The sequence below is a fragment of the Podarcis cretensis genome (assembly GCF_951804945.1).
Source record: "Podarcis cretensis genome assembly, chromosome: 12".
Classification (NCBI taxonomy): domain Eukaryota; kingdom Metazoa; phylum Chordata; class Lepidosauria; order Squamata; family Lacertidae; genus Podarcis; species Podarcis cretensis.
The window spans coordinates 36,274,243-36,293,620 of NC_137181.1; the positions used below are offsets into that span (position 1 = coordinate 36,274,243).

General features: G+C 38.8%; 1 protein-coding gene across 10 annotated transcripts in view; it reads left to right on the forward strand.

Annotated features, from left to right (window-relative positions):
* Positions 1-19,362, forward strand: part of PALS2 (protein associated with LIN7 2, MAGUK p55 family member) — a 40,602-nt gene extending 21,240 nt beyond the window's left edge. For all 10 annotated transcript variants that reach the window (XM_079948017.1, XM_079948026.1, XM_079948020.1 and 7 more), the window contains 7 exons: positions 1,850-1,981; positions 7,635-7,734; positions 8,547-8,615; positions 9,468-9,629; positions 10,225-10,427; positions 10,898-11,026; positions 12,421-19,362. In XM_079948017.1, coding sequence (XP_079804143.1) covers positions 1,850-1,981; positions 7,635-7,734; positions 8,547-8,615; positions 9,468-9,629; positions 10,225-10,427; positions 10,898-11,026; positions 12,421-12,597 — 972 coding nt within the window. In that variant the 3' untranslated portion in view covers positions 12,598-19,362. The remainder of the gene's footprint in view (positions 1-1,849; positions 1,982-7,634; positions 7,735-8,546; positions 8,616-9,467; positions 9,630-10,224; positions 10,428-10,897; positions 11,027-12,420) is intronic.
* Positions 19,363-19,378: the final 16 nt, after the last annotated feature.

The following is a 19,378-nucleotide window of genomic DNA, read 5'->3' on the forward strand; positions in this document are numbered from 1 at the left end:
ATATTCTCATAACTATAGTAATCAGTTGTCTACAGTCAGTGGATCACCAATGGCCACTTGATGGAATATAAAATCCTTATGTAGAGTGTATACTATGCAGGATTAATATGACTCTCTTGTTAGATTATAATCTCACATAATTGCACGAGGTTTTCTTTCACTTAGAATACATATGTTGCCACAACTTGTCAGTGTATCAACAGAGCAGGAGATCACCTCTGAAGCTGCTCTTTACGGTCTACAAAAGGGTTTTACATTACTTTCCTGAAGGAGTTCTGTTTTTGTGAATTCCTCTTAAATGAGAAAAAGTATATCATTTACTTTGATACCTTTGTGTCCAACATATGCTTAAACTATATGCAGTTTATAGTTAAAACAAAAAATGAGCTACATTTAGTCTTTTATAAATTCTTAGGTTAGCATTTTGTTTCCCCTCAAGATTACAATTTTCTATATTTAAAAAGTTTATGAAAAATATTAAGTCTACACAGTACTAACATGTTGTGAAGCTACATTTGGCTAGCTGGGCTCTGATCCAGTTCTCAAATATGCAGAGTAGAAAAGAAAACCTCATTGCATAAGAAGTGAGCCCATCTTTACAGAAGAAGGATTTGCTGGATCAATTTGTTATGTCAAAAGGGATATATTTCTTTGAAAAGCACAGAACAAACTATACTGATGAAATGTTTGGAAAGTATTAGTTTTGTCATCAAATATAAATTGTTGGCAGACATTCAAAGTGTTCTCAATTCTTCCGTAATATGTATCTGACTAGTGTTTACCTTTTTGTTTTGATTTTTCCCTAGTATTTTCTCCCAAAAAGGCTCTTGGCAGTGTGCATTTTATATATATATAAAAAGCAATATGCGGCATAAAGTATAGAACCACCCATATATGCTCTGTTGACCTGCAGAAAAACTGGAATAAAGCACACCACATAAATTTAAACTTTAAATGCATTCAAAAAGAAGTCTCTTAAGGCTTACTATTCCATTGATAGCTGAGGTGGTTGTGGTAGGAGGAGCAAGGAAGCCATATTAGCTGAGCATGTAAAGAGTACATTCCCTCATTCCATTGGTCAACTGCAGCCTTTCTGCACTTGGAACTAAGGAGCAGGTTTCTTTTCACGATAGATAGCAGGGATCGCCACACAAGTTTCAGTAGTGCACCCTTCTTAATTAAAAATTAAGCATTGCTCTCACCTCCTATGATTATTGTTAGGTAATGTTTGGGAAATATTTTTAACACTTAAAACATAGTTTATGCAGCCACTAAGTTTAATGCCCTCATTTATACATCACACAAGTCAAATGTGCATGAGTGAATGTGTGGGCACTCAGAGGGGAAATTGTAGCTGCTGTGCTGCTCTCCAGTTTCATTAATGTGCTTTGCTAAGACAAGTTCATGGTTCGGCTTAATGTGTTTGAGCCCAAGCTTGTGCGCCAGCTCTCTCTAGACAAGCCACAATCTTTAACCACTGTTTACCCTATGGTGTACAGCTTGTGATTCGCCTGGAATGAGCTAAAGCGCAAGTCTGGGTTCAGACAACAAGTTCAGCAAAACAATGGCTTAGCAAAGCACAACAACAAAACAACCAGGGAAGACCAAGCTGGCTGTGTTCTGCTCTCTGGGAGCCCACACGCTTACTCATTTGGGCTAAGCCATGATTAGCCATGGTCGGGCTAAGTGTGATGTGAAATGCAGACCAATGTCAGTAATTTGTGCCCATTTGTGCTAACTGCTTTTATACTTGCTAGAAACTTAATTGTCTTCTTAAAAATGTGCATTGTCTAGAGTTAAGCAGAAAGCACCATGTGAACTTGCTAAGCCCTTTCATTATTCGTTACAGGTATTTGTTAAGTGTCACTTCGATTATAATCCATATAACGACAACCTGATTCCATGCAAAGAAGCAGGGCTCAAGTTTTCTAAAGGAGAAATTCTTCAAATTGTGAATCGTGAAGACCCAAACTGGTGGCAGGTTAGAAGACAATAAGTTTAATACAATCTTCTCTAGACTTGTCATTTCTTTAGCTTTATTCATTTATTTGTTGCATATTTTATCGTTGTGCAAAGTCTTCCTATTCAAATGCACATTGCAGTATTTTTAAAGACTGATCTGCCTATGATTCAGTGTCATAAGGGATTGCTTTCAAACTTCAATTGTAGACAGCTATTTTTAATGTACATCCCCTCGTGGTCAGAATTAGTTCATTCCAAATGGTTGCAATGAATTTTTATATCAAGAAAAATAATGGAATGAGAGAGACAGGAATGTTTTAAATTGGTCCACTGCTGATTACTAGGGAGCCAGGTTACCTGAGGCTGCTTTATTCAATCGGAATATAGCATGAATGTTTTATAGAAAACCTAGTGAGGAACAATGTATGAGGTGGTAGGTTTCTTATATAACTTTAGGCTAGCGAGGTTGGCAGATTTTGTGTATTTATTGAGCAAAAAAGGATGTGATCGAACTTTGATATTACCTTGGCTCTGTGATTCAAAGCATCTCATTTCACTAGGCTCACTGCTCTAGCAGCTGTGGTTTATCCTAGCATTCTGCCCACTGCATTCTAGTTTTTTTCTAGCTTTCTTTCCAGAGCGTGACTGGGGATCCTGCTGTGTAAGTGGAGATCAGCCCAGATATTTCAAGAGAAATGGAGATGGAAGAAACATTTCCTATGGAATTATTTGCCTTATTTCCATATAGCTTAGTACTATAAGCAGCTTTGCTCTGTTTTTGCTCCATTTCCCCTCACTCTCCCACCCCTGAATTTCATGTGAATATTGTGATTTTATTCAAGTTGATTGGATTAGATTGATTTGCATTTTCTTACATTATTTATGGGCTGTTGGCAACATATGCAAGTTTTTGAATTTGAACTGGATTTAAGTTTAGACTTCCGGGTTGGCGCCATCGCCGAATGGCGGACTCCCTCCGAGCTTCGGAGGGAGCCTGCTCGGCAGGGGCTGGGTTCTACCGCGCCGGCAACGCGGAGACCCTCAAAAACCATGGGCGCTGAAACCCATGGGCATGGTGACTCGGCGGGCACCGTTTGCGTCCCCCCTGACCCGCGAAGGAGCCTTTTTAAAGGCTGCGGAGCGGGTGACGGGGTGGTGGTGCTGTGAGTCCTCCGCTTCCCCTGCCGAGCGAAGCCGCATGCCATTCGACAGAGAGCGCTGACTTCTTCCATTGAAAATTTGGACTTTAAAAGAATAACCCGTGAGTAATTGGAACTTGGATTAAAAAAGGGGAAAAATTCTTTTTAAATTCGGAGCGAGCAGGGGAGGTGCAAAAAGGAAGTCAGCCTCCCCCCTGTTGTAGAGGAGCTAAAGCAAAGGATTTGACAACTAAGATCGAGTGCAACCTTTTTTTGATAAAATTATTAACTTCGCGATGGAAAATTATAAGACTGGGCTGGAGGAGAAAAGTGGAATGTGAATTAAAAGGCAACCCCCCCCCGGAAACCCCGGGAGCGATCCGTAAGAGCGCCGGGAGAGGAGAAATAGAGGTTTTGACAGCTGTCAAAGGAGCTGTCAAAGCGGATGAACAAAAAAAGAACTTTGTTACGAGGACTTTGCTGGTCACATTTGTTACAAATTGGATATAAATTGTTTAAAACAAGGAATAATAAGTTACTTTGACTGTTGGGTGTGATCGGGAAGGAAACTGAGTTACTATAATCCCTCTAGAGGAGCTGTGGGACACTACAAGTATTGTTGGCATCGAATTTGAATAGGACTTTTTATCTCCTGGGAAACTGCAGAAATGGAACACTATTTTGTCTACAGAGGTCTACACACTAAAGGAGACAATAGATTTATCTATTGAAGAATGGAAGGGACTTGACCTAATGTTTTGTTCCTGAATAACAAAGCCTCTGCAGAGGAATTAGAAGCTTTTTGGAATTAGAACATTTGTGCAGGAGAGCAGGGAAAAAAAAAAAAAGAGGAGAGAGAACAACAAGAACAACAAGAACTGGACAAAGTTGGAAGATAGACTCCTTCCAAGATTCGACATGTGAAATCAAAGATGACCAAAAGACGGCAAAGACTAATAAAAAGACGGCAAAGCGGACTGGTGAAGGACTGTGGTTTAGATGTGGGAGCTTCAGGATGACAGTAGATATTGACGGACATTGAGAACGCAACCGGGAAAGGGGGGAGGGAAATTTGGAATCCAAAGGGTGTTAAATTACATTTTATTCTTTTTTCTATTTTTCTGTTTATTTTAATCTGTATTGCATATTAAAGAGGGGAACTCGTGGAAGGGAACAGGTCGATTTTAGGGGATGGGAAAATATTTTTTAAATTGGGTCAATGATAAATAATTTTAAAATTTGGAGTAAGAATTTGTTGAATCTATTTGAAAGAATTGGAATACAAGAGGGGGAGGGGAGGGGAAGTCCTGGAAGGATGCCAATGAAAATTAGGTTTTAAATTTGGATGTTTTTCTTTTTCTGTTATATTTGAAAATCTTTAATAAATATTATTTAAAAAAAAAAAAGTTTATACACCAGTATTAGGAATAAGTATAAGGAGAAAGAACGACACCTGCTATCTTCAACACTTATGGTTGGGTTACTTTCTAAGGCTACTGAAATTAGAGGAAATAGTTGTGGTTTGTGTTGCTTTCTGTTCCAAATAAATTGGTAGAAAGCTTTATTAAATATGATTTTGTCAAGCATATAGAAGAACTAATATTTCAGAAGAAGAATCAGCATGGGTTCTGCAAAGGGAGTCATCCACTAAACTTTTATAGTTCTTAGTGTCAAGCATGTGAATAGGGGTGATCACGTGGACAGTGCTGTACATGGATTTCCAAAAGGCCTTTGATTTAGTCTTCATCAGTATCTCCTGAGTAAACTTTGGAATAAGAGATTCATAACTGGTTAAACACAGAAAGCGAAGAGTAAAAATAAATTGAATGTTTACCATAAAGAGATAATAAGGATTCTCCAGGGATTATTGTTGGAACTGATGCTTCTTAAGTTGCTGGTAAGTGATCTCAAGTTAGGGGTGGGCAGTGAAGTGAGAAATGACACAAAATTACTTAGCATTATATTTAAAAAAAGCAGAATGAAGAGCTTTAAATGGAACTCTTCACACTAGATGAATGGGAAACACATGTCATTGGCAGTTACAGCATTCCAAAGAACATTGGGATTTTCTGGTTGGCATGTTTAGTGCTTCTGTCAATACCTTGGTCACTCTGTGGAGTTATTAGGCAGTTGGCACAATTGTTCCTAAGCACCATTTTTCTACTGAGAATTACTTCAGTTCCTTAGTATTCGGGGGAGCTGATGACAGTGAAGCAATTATGAAGACTTGTGGAGGGGGTGGAAGACTTCCAATGAATCTGATCACTGGTTGGAGCTCATTATAGAGTATACCCCATGGCTGGAATGTCAGTAAAGAAGCAGTTCTTTTTCAACAATGTTTTATCTTCAGGGTGCTTTCCAATGGAACTTTTCTGTGTGGTTCAAGGTCTGCAATTTGGCCCATATGGTGATGATAAGGAATCCAGTGGGACTTGTATGCAAAACACTCCAAGGATAAAGGCACTCGTGTCTGCTGTCTATCAGATGCAACGATTTTAATCATGTCTGTCTATAAAGTGATTAGAACATTACTTGGTCCTGTGGTCTTGATTCAGTTGGATTCAGTTTTTGAGGTTGAGGAATGTGGACTAGCTGCTTGGACAAGTACAGCCCACTTTGTGTCTTTTCAACCCTCGCCCATCTTGATTCATTACAAATAGCAAGGGATTCATCAGCTGTGTCCAGGAAGGTGTTAAACATCTGCTTGATAGTCAAAGTGGCCTACTTTTAAAAGCAACAGTGGCACGACTACTTCTGAATAAGCCTACTCTGGGCCCAGAAGTTCTTAATTATTGCTTTCTTGCTGATATTCCTGTTCCGGGCTGAATATTCAAGCACAAAGTTGCAATAGAACTCCAGGCACATGGATCAGGCACAGTTTCTAGATCTTCTTCAGTCAGGGTTCAGGTCTGGCTTTTGAAGCATGGGCAGGCTATTGAGACTGCTTTATCCTTCCTAGGCTGGGAGAAAAACAGAAGGAGAGCATACCATTCTAGACCTCTCAGTGGCTTTTGATAACTGTTGACCATGGTTTCTTTCTGTATAGGCTTTATGATGTAGGCATTAAGAGGGTTTTGCGAAGGGGCTCTAGAAGGGGCTCTGGCAGTTACTGTCTGACTCCTTGTTGCTAATGCTATCAGATCCTGCAGGCTTCTGTGCTGTCCTGCGATGCACATGAGGCAGAAAATCATACCTTCACATTGGGGTCTGAACTAGTGGTGGCTAATCGGGAAAGACATTTTTGTTATGGTGGATAGCTCCTAAAGATGCTGTGATGTGCAGCAGCTGTGAAAAAAGTGAATTCCATGCTACAAATGATTAGGAAAGAGGTCCAAAATAAAACCTCCAGCATTGTAGTGCCTTTATACAAATCTCTGATGTGCTCTGTTGGTCCATCTGTACTTGGAATATTTTGTGCAGTTCTGGATGCTGCATCTCAGAAAATGATACCCCACAGCTGGAAAAGGTGTAGAAAAAGGCAGTCAAAATGAACAGGGATTGGATGTAACTTGCAAGAAAAGGCTACAACATCTGGGGCTTTTTAGTTTAGAAAAGGGGTGAGTAAGGGGAGGGGGGAGATGAACAAAGGAACATTATGTCTAAGGGGGGGAAATGGTCAAAGGTTTCTCTTTCTCTCGTAATACTTGTACTCTGAAGTAATTTAATGAAGCTGATTGAAAAGAGATAAAGGAGAGACAAAAAAGGAAGAAAGAAAAAAGGAAGGACTCCATACAGTGCTCAGTTAAATTGTGAAATTTGCTGCCACAAGTTCTGGAGGTGACCTCTAGATAGATGGCCTCTAGCTTCTTAGAGAATAGACAAATTCATGGAGGATAAGTATATTATGGAGTACTAGTCATGATGCAATTTACAGGATCAGAGACAATATGCCACAGCAGCTGATTTGGACAGCAGAAGAAGGCTATGGCTTTCATTTCTTGCTTGTGGGCTTTCAAATGCATCTCCTGGGTCACAGCAAAAAGCAGGATGCTGTAATAGAGGGATCTTTGATTTGATTCTGCAAAGCTCTTCCTTGTGTTGGGATGACATTTTAGTTTGCAAAATAACAACAAATGAAGCTCTTGGGAGATTTCTGAAGAAATTGGAAGATTCATGTAGACCTCAGTCTAAATCTGGCTATAAAATGTTTGAAATTGTTTATGAACCACTTGAGTCAACATTTCATACTAGAAATAAGACTATGAAATGAATGCTTAAATAGTTAATTGGTAATAAACTAGCAAAACTACACTCTGGGAATGTTCAATGAAGAGTGAGTTGTAGTTGGGTTTTTTGGGTGGAGTACAGGGGAGAAAATTCAAATCACTGTTTCAGAAGACCCATCTATTCTGACACCCACATTGAACTAAATGTTCCAGTTATTACCTAGTAGCAGTATGTGGTATTGCTTTAAATCCAAACATGTTGATGTAGCTAAACTGAGGCATATTAAATAAGATCTTTGTTACATTAGTAGTAGTAGTTGTTGTTTTACTATGGGTTGGTGCCAAAACATGTTTAATTTGATTCCAGGCTAGCCATGTCAAAGAAGGAGGAAGTGCAGGCCTAATCCCTAGCCAGTTCTTGGAAGAAAAGAGGAAAGCATTTGTTCGACGGGATTGGGACAATTCAGGTAAGGAGCACAGCAGTGTAGTACTTTGCATCACTTCTGAATCTGCAAGTTCAAGAAGGTATGAATAATGGAAGTGCATCAGTGGTTTTGGCAATTACAAATTATTTGACCTGAGATAAAACAAAAAGCAACAATTAAAATATTCACTCCCTTGCAAATTTGAGGCCTTTCTGCCACCTGCTGGTACACAGGCAATATTAAGTAGAAAGCAAACTGACTTTATAAACACAAGTATTTGTCTGCTTACAGCTTCATAAACCCAATTTACTCAAGGGTAGCATAGTGTCAGGGAACTGCCATCAGAGCAGGTGGTGGAAGGGCTCAAGGAGGTTAGGAGAGACTTAACAGCAGAGGAAGGAACCAGCAGGGGGAGAGAAGGAGCTCCGAGGGAAAGGGAGTCGGAAAAAGGGCTCTGGGACACTTCCAGCGAAAACAGTGAGGAGGTTTCAGGACCTCCTATAGGGACACCCACACCTCGCCGGAAACTGTCACGCCGAGAGTCCAGAAGACGCGTTTCCGTTAAGGAGCTTTTATGTTGGAAGAGATTCCGCAAACGCCCACTGTCGGATTCTGCCAGCGACTGAGGGAGCCATGCTTAAGGGCTCCGCTAAAGACAGAGTTTTGCTAAGCTGAGCAAACCCTGAGGGACTAAGCTTTTACGCACAAGCAGCTCATCATCCCATCACACATAGCTTTTGCTTGTAAAAGATAATTCCAATCTTTCCTAGCATTGATGAAAGTTTATTCTAAGTTGCCATGGAGTATTTAAAACTTTCAGTTTTCTGTTTTTACTTTTCCACATATATTTTCAGGTCCTTTTTGTGGAACAATAAGTAGTAAAAAGAAGAAAAAGATGATGTATCTCACAACTAGAAATGCAGGTATATGAGCTTTTAGCATTAAATACTGCATCACAACAGAACAAACCCAGCATGAACATTTTGAATTGTGCTTGATTTGTATTTTGTTTCTTAATTTATAATTTTCAACACAAGGAGAATATTAATTTGAAAAAGCGCTTTTATCTTCATTTCCTCCTGTTATGATACTTCTATATTGACCACCTGTTCTTAGCCATACCAGTCCAGAAAATGGCTCCTGGGGAAATTTAGCTTTTCTCTATTTCCATTTGTATATTCTTGCAATCTAACATAATGTTTTCCAAATCATATTTGGAATATTTTATATTATTCTTGAAATTTACAATATTTATATGCTGCTTTTTATGATAGCTGTCTTCCCAATGGCTTCTATGTAGTATTAAAATACAGGACATAACAAAGTAAATGCAGAACCCATAGTAAAAATAATAAACTGCAAAGTGTTTTCCCCATATTGTTTAGTGTTGTGGTGTGCAAGCAGCTCCATGCATATGCAATAAATGTAGAGAGTGGGAGTATATCCACTGGCTCTGCTCTGTGTCTGTATTCAGCACTAGTGAGCAAGGAGTCCCATGTGCATAGGTTCCTCCATTCTATTGGGAACCATGGGGTCATTATTATTCCTAATTTGTGTGAAGGAGTGAACCCCTTTCACAATGCCTGGATGTTATGATTCAGTATGAGTATGTAGAGAACATCCGTATACCGCCAAAAGCCCAGCAAGGATGTTAGCATCCTTGCGAAAGTTCTGGAGGAAATTGTCTGTATCCTAAGGTATAGAAAGAGCACTGAACAGTGTTGAAACTGTATAATGCTCCACTGTCTTGTTTTTATTATGTTAAATGTGTCCAGAATTTGACCGCCATGAAATTCAGATATATGAGGAAGTAGCCAAAATGCCTCCGTTTCAAAGAAAGACATTGGTGTTAATAGGAGCCCAGGGAGTGGGCCGAAGAAGTTTGAAAAACAGGTTTATTGTACTAAATCCCACAAAGTTTGGAACCACAGTGCCATGTAAGTTATACTGTCACCCTTGATTCTGATCTTTCCCTTCTTTCTCTCTGATGATGTTAGATTCAGGCTGGTATTATATATTGTGATGCAAGAAGAAAGCTAGAGTAACTGCAGATTAAAACACTAGAAATAAACTTGGCTCATATTTTGTAAGTAAACATTTTTACAGTACTTTTGGGGTGGTGGTGTAGCTTTGTCTGACAAGCAGTAATTGAGTGCCAGCAAACTGCATACCAAAACACACTCGCTTGGGGAGAATAAGCTGCATGGAGCTTGGATTTATTTCTGATTCAACATTGGGCTGTATGTTATGTAAGAATGTCTGCAGTTCCAGTTTAAAAATACCTTGACAATTTTGTTTATAATTTTAAGAGTGACATTTGATGTTCCTGTTCAGGAACTTCTCAGGTTTTTGGTGCCAACATTTGAGAATACAAATTGGTAAAAATTGGGACCCCACCCTTGGATGAAATGCCATTCCGCTCATGTAGGACACGTTTTGGATCTGAGCCCTGTAAGATCTAATTGCATGAATACACAAGTGGCGATGTCAGTCTAACTTTTGATGTGTTGTGCATTTGTCAAACTTATCTAGTTACATCACGAAAGCCAAGGGATGATGAAAAAGATGGTCAAGCCTACAGGTTTGTGTCCCGAGTTGAAATGGAGGCAGATGTTAAAGCTGGAAGATACTTGGAACATGGAGAATATGAAGGAAACCTTTATGGCACCAAAATAGATTCTATCCTTGAAGTGGTTCAGACTGGAAGGACGTGCATCTTGGATGTAAATCCACAGGTATGCTGGAGTAATACTATATTCAAAAAGAGGCATCGAAAGGAAAGATTGTATAGCTGACCATATGAAGGCAATTTTAACCTTAAGAGAGCCTCTGCATTACAGATAGTGACTATAATCCCATTAACTAATCAGTGAAGAGAACATTTGATTTGCAGGTGACAAAGCATAGCAGAACCCTTCTCATTAAAAGTGCAGCTAAAGATACTTTACTCCAGGGTGGCAGCCTTTGGTCATCATTAGAGAAGCAAGTAACACTCAGTTACGACGTTACATAATTTATTCTCACTATTTGCTAATTTCTTTGAATCGTGCAAGGCTGAATTTTAATATTTTAAATGGGGGATATATATTTTGCACACTTTCCATCCTCTTGAAGTTTCCTGCTTTTAGTGTATGAAGTTGTTTTCAATAATGCTCCTTTCTATCTCAGAATGTTGTGTAATCTAGCTGATGCTCTCTTTCTCTAGGCACTTAAAATATTGCGGACTTCAGAGTTTATGCCCTACGTAGTGTTCATTGCTGCTCCAGAACTTGAGACATTGCGTGCCATGCACAAAGCCGTGGTAGATGCGGGGATTACAACCAAACTTCTTACAGTAAGGCAAATCTAACTTTTAAAAATGTATATATGAACAAACCTGGCCCATTGCATCAACACTAACATTTCTATGCCTTGTGTACTTGGTGGACACCTTCAATCCCTAAGTTTCATACCTTTCCTGGGTTTTTACACCATGAACGCTTCCATACATTGCTGCAGGTGGTACTTTTCCTTCCCCTTGATAACTGCTGCCTTACACAAGGTCTAGGTAGGCAGATGGCTTTCCTAAGTGATGTTCATAATGGGGTTTGTTTTTTTTAACCTCCCAATACACGAGGATTGGGGTGTGTGGATATGATTAATGCAGGAAATAAAGTTAATGCGGCTTTTCCAAGAAATGTGGCTGTTTAATTGAAAGATGGCCATACGCCTTGTTTCTGTGAAAGGATGTGATCTTAAAGATGCATTATGTTATCTACTTATCATAGCATGGCACCTGGTTTTTTTCCTGCCATCCCTCAGTAAAATCACTTGGGGTAGAATGCATTAAAACAATGAAAACAGAAAGTATATAGAAGCTGCATAATGAAACAGGAGGAACAATGAAGGCAACCCATAAATTCACCAGTATGAGTGATGACTTGCTTTACATGTTAAAAACAGCTAGGCAAATTAAAAGGCATTTCCCTGGTGCTAAAATTACATAAAAAGAACTTAAAGAGTAAAGGCTCCCTGGGAAGCATATTTCTCAGGTGAGGCATCTCCCAAGTCACCACTCATATAAAACTTCAGATAGAGGAGGGCCTTAGATTATGATCCCAGACTTTGAGCAGATTTGTGTGGTAGAATGCTGTCCTTCAGGTACTTGGGTCCCAGGCTTTTTAGAGCTTTATATATAATCACTAGCTCTTTGAAATGTCTTTGGCAACAAACTGGCATCATTTGTAGGGTTAGTGGTGAGATATGTTGGTACGGATGCAGCTGCTTCACTGTATTGCTAACTAAAGTTTTCTAGGGCTTTTTCAAATGCATGTACATTGTATTGCTGTAATCTGAGCTGGAGGCAATAGTGCTACTTGAAAAAAAATATTTTCAGAGTTGGCTGATTCAGAGCTATAGTCAACTTACTAACATGCAAATATTATTCTAGAGTGTTTATATGTAATTATGGGCATCGAGGATTTTAGACCTTCATATAATAAATATAGTATTTTCATGCATTGAATAAAACTTGTACTCTTTAGGATATCATTGCATTTCTAAGCCTGTCTCTACCACATTTTGCTAGGAAGCAGTTCCCACTGAGATCCTCAAGAATGTCTTCTGAATAAATTATGTTTAAAATCTGGCTGCCAGTTTTAAAACCTTAACCGAAGTAAAACAAAAGCAGAATTTATAGTTTCCTTTGCTTTTCAGATCATGTTTTTATTTGTTTCAATCTTCAAACAGGACACTGATTTGAAGAAAACAGTTGATGAGAGTGCACGGATTCAGAGAGCTTACAGCCACTATTTTGATCTGATCATTGTGAATGACAATCTAGACAAAGCCTTTGAAAAGTTGCAAACCGCCACAGAGAAGCTGAGGACGGAACCACAGTGGGTTCCAATTAGCTGGGTATACTGACAGTTCTTTTTGAAGACTGGTGTAAGCACCAAACTAGGCTTTCTGCACATCATAAACATTATACCGATAACACATTGTACAGAGGTGCCAGTCACTAACAGCACCTGATGCATTTGTATTCTGTGTATATTTAGATAATGGTATGCTATTCCAAGTTTTTATACAATATATTGAAGGGAAAGTGTACTTAATAAGTAATTTATTTTAATTTTTCTAACTTTTTACAAATCTTTCTATTCATACCACATGAAGGAAATGCGTTGAAGCATTTTTATAAATGTTTTGATTTACTACTTTGCCTTTTACTCATCTAAGGAACATTCACTTCTACATCTGGTCTTACATTTTCACTGTGATAAGGAGAAAAATACTTGAAAAAATGTTGTTGTTTTTTGTAAAACTCTGTTTAAATCAAGTGTTTTATCTGGCTGGTTTTTTCTTATTTAGAAGAAGGCACTAATCCTTATCCTAATAAACATGTATCTCTCCTTGACGTGATCAGAATTTTCAATACTTAAGCAACCAGCACTGAGCCATGTTACTGACACCTTTTTGCTTAATGTTTATAGACATGTTTTGCAGTTGTCTTGTCTTAGGCAGATGTACTGTAGACTTCCCTGTATATCTTTTTACTGAAAGTAAAAGCAATACCTTGAACTTTCCCTAGGAGGCTGCTCTGGTGAGCCAACATTTCTACCCATTAGAAACAAGTATTACTGTCTGAGTTATGTAATGTGATTCATTGTGTTTGGGATCATGGTGAAATAGCCTAAGAGAGCCTTACAACACAGAACCTTGCAGTGAGGCTCAGCATGTAGGATGTTTGTTCTCACTTGTGAAAAACCATTGCTTTAAAATAACAGAACCTGCTCCTTTACAATGACTTTGCTCTGTATTTCTATATTGTTCTGTGACGCGCTTTTATTTTATGCCAGAATATTATGAGTGATTATGTGTGTTATGAAATATGACGTGATGGGACTTCTGAGCTACATGTTACCTTGTGTTATTCACCAAATAGCTTGTGAACCTAAAATTATTGTCAGTTCCTAAAAATCAATGTTATTTATAAGTGGGTTTATTTATGTTTTACAATCATGTTTCTTTTTCTTCCAGTGTTCATAGTAACTCTTCTCTTTCGGCAAAATTAATTCATCTACTAACTTAGGTTCATATTCACTTAAATACTTTTGCTGATGTATATTCTGTTTAATGAATATAAATGCAGATTGTCACTTGGACAGACTAGTCTGGTGACCATAGTTTATATTATGCTTGCTGTTGTAAATACGCCCATTCATCACTAACATGCTAGGTGCCTGAATTGGTTGTCATCTGCCATTTCATTTATTTTTTCCATGTGAAGGCAGGCACTTGGCTTCAGATTTTATTTTCAACACCAAAGTTCCATACATAGGATGCCAACAAAGGAGAAGCTTGGAAAAGGCTGAGACAGTGCAAACAAGTTCTTAAAATGTTTTATAATTTTTTTTGATTGTGCACAAGAAAACAGGGTTTGGATAGTTTTTACCTTATACAGAGACACGACGAGACACCAAAAAGGTATTCTATATTTAAAACCTTTAAGGTATTTTTTTAAATACTTCAGTATATTTTGTAAATGTTATGCAGATTATTGCATACCTTTGTCTTAATTGCTGTTGCTACTTAAGATTTTAGCTTTTAACAATATAACATATTTTTTAAGAACTTCTATTATGTTAAATCTCTAGGCTACGTATTTGAAAAATGTATTCAGCTGAGACTGTGGAAAGATGATATTCCTGTGTGGTACCCAGAATGACACTTTAAAAGAGTATGTCTGCAGTTTTGATGCTGTTGTAGGATTAAAGGATGAGGCACAATGTGATGATTACTTTTGGTGGACAAAGCTGTGTTTAAATGGCACCTTGCAAGAGGTCAGTGAATCCTAACCTCAGATGTTAACTCCTGCTCCTTTGTTTTCCAGTGCTTCAGTGGGTTTGGTGCATCATTTTTGGCCCAGCTTGAGCAAAGGAAGCCCGGGCTTTGGGGCTTCTTGCTCAGATTCCAAACATGAACTATTTTTGAGAGAGAGAATCCTAAGACTAAATAGCCACATAATCTGCTCCCTGTCCTCTTAGCGTTCTGTTCTGCTTTTAGCACAATGGGTGGGTATGGCTCACTTGGGTTGGAAAGCAGGAAGAGCTACTAGCAAATAGGTCAGAGTTTCATGAAAAATTAACAGGAATTAGATGTTGGTTATAAGTCCCACAAGCTCTGAAAATGGATAGTGCTGCCCAGGGGCAGTAGACGAAAAGAAAAGTGATAGGAAACACTAATGTTTGTCTTAACTGCTGCCCCTAAAGTCAGGCACATTGAGAGAGAGCTAGCGAGCTCTCTGGACATGCAGTTTTTATACTGCTACTGTGGAGATTTTGGAAGAACTGGTTAAACTGTGTCATTAGGAGCAGCAATAGCCAAGCCATGGGTTGATCCTTTTGAGTCCAACCATGGTCTGGTGTGTGTTTGAAACAACATGTGTCATTGCCATTCTCCAGCAGGAAACAGATCTAGGAACAACTGTGTTTAACATGAAATCATGCCTTTTCACACGATGGCAGAATAAACTGACTTTTTGAACTGTGATGCCAAAGGAGGGTTGAGCTAGCTCCTCCCTAATTAATATTCAAAAAGTGATTTTACTTTCCACACCACAGTGCCACTAAATCAACTTTTGCTGTACTTGTACTTTAAAATGCTGAGCTTGCAGCATTTTCAAATGTTGAGCCCGTGTATTGCTATCATACGTTTGGAGGGGAGAGGCAGATAATAGCAGCCAAAATCCCGGTCCTTCTGCTGAGGACAGTGCCATGGCGATGTGCTCAGTATTGTACTGTTGTTGTATCAAGACTTTTTAAAGAGAGGGGCCACAGCTCATTGGCTGAGAATCTGCTTTGCATGCAAATGTACCAGGTTCAGTCCCTGGCACCTCCAGTTAGTCCTGGAAAGACTTTTGTCTGAACTCTCAGAGAACTGTTGCCAGTGTAGCTACAGTCCGAGGCAGATGACCATTTGCCTCTGCAGTTTCCAGTGCATAATGATCCCAAACGATACTGGAAAGAGCACTTGCTACATTATGTGCTTTTAGGGGCTCAAGCTGGGTTTTTTAAAAATTGCTTCCCTCCCTCCTAAAGTGAGAAGAATGTGGGCAACTTCACATGTATTTTCCATTACCTGAGAGTAAGCACCAGTGAACTCAAATACATACATGCATGCATACATACATACATACATACATGGTTGTGCTCTACATTCTAATTACCCAATGAAGCCACTTGTCACTTCTGCCAAAACACAATTGCTTGCCGCTTTTTGTTTCATGTACTGAACTGCACATGATCAGCTGTGTGCCACCTATAGGTAAAGGGACCCCTGACCATTAGGTCCAGTTGTGGCCGACTCTGGGGTTGTGGTGCTCATCCCGCTTTATTGGCCGAGGAAGCCGGCGTACAGCTTCCAGGTCATGTGGCCAGCATGACTAAGCCACTTCTGGCAAACCAGAGCAGCACACGGAAATGCCGTTTACCTTCCTGCCGGAGCGGTACCTATTTATCTATTTGCACTTTGATGTGCTTTCAAACTGCTAGGTTGGCAGGAGCAGGGACCAAACAATGGGAGCTCACCCCGTCGTGGGGATTCGAACCGCCAACCTTCTGATCGGCAAGCCCTAGGCTCTGTGGTTTAACCCACAGCGCCACAATAAAAATAACATTGGTTTATCCGACTGCCTCTATTGGACATAGTCTAAAGTCACACAGATCAGCAGGAATTAGAAAGTTGGGTAGAAATGTCCTACAGTAGTAGTTAAGTCTGGTAGAAAACAAATGGAACACCTTTAAAAGTGCATTGGTCATTTTACTACCCACCTTCAAAGAAATATGTGCTCAGTGTCTCTTGAGAGAGCTTTTTATTGAGGGATAAAAATCTGGCAATCTTCTAAAAGTGAACTGTAGATCTTAAGCCAAGTTATATGGTTGTATTTTTTTTAAAGAAAATGTTTTATTTTGAATTCCTTGGGTACTATGCAGTTCATTGCGCGATACAGAGTTTAATACTTGTACAAAAGCTTAGAATGAGAATATTGGAATTCTGCTTGCAGTTTTTTCACTTGAAAAATTCACACCAAAATGTTGAGGATTGCAGACAATATGGATGAGGCTGATTCAGATCTACTCAAAGTTAAGTTTAGCTTATATACGGCTTTTTGTATGTATCCGGTTACTTGATCTTTTGAACAACAGAGCTGCTATAGTGTTAAAATATTCTCAAGTAATTTGTAAATATATTGCCTGGGCCGTTTCCATATTATACTGTAACATAAGGAGTAGAAGGTATCTAGTGACAGACTATAAGTCTGCAATGTAAAACTACAAGGGTGGAGGTAGAGCCAGGGCAGGGCAGAAGGCATGGGAAATTGAGTCTAGGGGTTTTTGGTGAGCAAGTGTTTCCCTTTCTGCTTCACATCATGCAGTGATGCCTTGGAGATACATGTATCTCTTTGTCTTCAATGCAGAACCTGGAAACTTACTGGATGTGTATGCCAAAAACACAAATCCCTTTGCTTAAGTATGAGGCCCTGTTTGTCTTGTGCTAACAACTTTGCTACAGTTGTAATGAACTCTCTTTTTAGAAAATCTATGAATAAACTGAAGCCATTTAACCTTGGAGAAAACTACAGGAAGGTTGCTAGATCTTGCTTTAGGGGTCACAGATTTCCAAACATGAATTTTTCCTGAGAACTTTTTTTTTAGAAAGGAAAACCCAGCAACTTAAGGCTTCATAAAATAAAAAAAATCAAGTCTGAGTGAACTGTATGGAGTAGAAATCTCAAAAGGAAGATGCGGTGGTATATCCAGGGTTTCAGTGCTTTGTTTTTATACTGTCTACAGATGCAGAAGAAACTATATGTTGGTTTGGGTACTGTATTTTATATAGGCTGTAGAATCTTTGGGAGGGTAGTGGCAGCTGCTTTCAAGAACTCCAGTGAAGTCTTGTGAGCAAGGGAGAAAGATGATCAAATGGCACAGATGTGCACAGAGTTGGGTATCAACTAGGAAGTCCATATTGGTTTTCACCCTGGGAATGATGATACTAGACGTAAGCAAAATTCATTGATGTAATGAAATAGTATGAAACTTGCTGATTTGAGATCTTGAGTATTTTTTTATAACCTCGGAGCAAGGTACAGCATCCCATAAGCCGTAAGAAAGTTGTGTGGTCTAGCTGGGATAAGTTAATCACAGTTTTGGTATCACTGAACCAAATTTTAAATATTTTCCCAAATTTAAATCAGAAGTTTTTGTCTTGGCTGTAAACTATTTTGGCTTACATTTTAAATTACAGTTCAGTGTTATGACTATAGCTGCTAAAGAGGAACTTTGTCATTAGAAAAACTAAGTAAACAACAGCTATGAAGAGGATAAAACAGTTGGCCACAATCTAGTTATACCGGTAAGTGCTTTTTTGTATTTAAAAGATCTATAAAAAAGTATTGAAGGGCTTTGCCTCCTATGGGTTTATTCTGTAGAATGCTATAGTGCAGCTTCTGTAGTAGACAAACAAATAGTTTATTGCAGCTAGGAGAGTAATCTCCCCTTAATTTTCCCTACTGAATAGGCATAGGTTGGATCTGTTGTTTTGGCAGCACTGTGGCAGAAAACTTTGATCAGTCTTCCATGAATTAATTTTAACCTGCTTCTTTCAGTTTAAAGACAGGAGAAATGTATCATTGAGGCTGTCCTAAAATAGCCATTCTTACATGCTACTAGAAAATTGGTAAGCTTTATCAAATGGGCAGTGCACTGATCAGGAAAAACAAACCTTTGTACAGGCATCAGTATTCAAACTAACGTAGTACATCAGCTGCCACTAACATGCATTTTTTATATTCAAGTCCTACACAACTGTACATTATTGTTATTATTATTTGTATTTTATAAGGATAGATTCCAAAACTTTGAATTATGTCAAGGTTATACAATTCATAATTTAGATTGCCGGTACTTTTTAGGTTGTTATCACTTATTATTTGGTTTCTGTATGTGCACTGAAGTTGATATGTATTATTTGTGCAATCTGATTAAACCTTGGACTTTAGTCCTCTCCAGGCCTTATTGCCCTAAGAGACAGCATTGGTAGAGGAAGGCGCTGTGTAGTTTAAGTAAACTTCTGTGGTGGGGAGACTTGAACCTACCTGGAGGCTTCCTATACAACTGAGAACCAGGAAAGTCAATGTTTGCAGTATCATGGGGAGCTTCAATGGAACAAACAAGGCTCCTCGTTGCAGAAGTTTATTTCAATTGTGCAAAGGGCTGGAAGGATTTGCATGGCCTCGAGAGACAGAGCTAAGTGCACAGCCTTGCGGCTTTATTCTGTTCATGTTGCCTCACTGGGCAGTTACACCCGAAGAGGACTTTCGTTGATAAGAATTGTAAGATGTCCCTTGATAGCCTAATCCCAGAAAAATATTGTCTGGTGCATTGATCAATTTAGATTATTCTGATGGACCACGGGGAAATTGATTAACTGCTAAAGTAGTTCCATAGAACAAGGCTAAGTGCTACTCAGCTAAACTACAGTAACTTTTTTTAAAAACCCTCAATGTTTTCATGCTAAAGGCATATGTTGTTCTGTATAATTGTTGAAATGTACAAAGCTGTGAAATCCTGTTAACTCCTAATAAAGTATTTTTGTATATATGAAATAAATTTAATATTGGAAAAAGGGTTGCCTCGCAAGT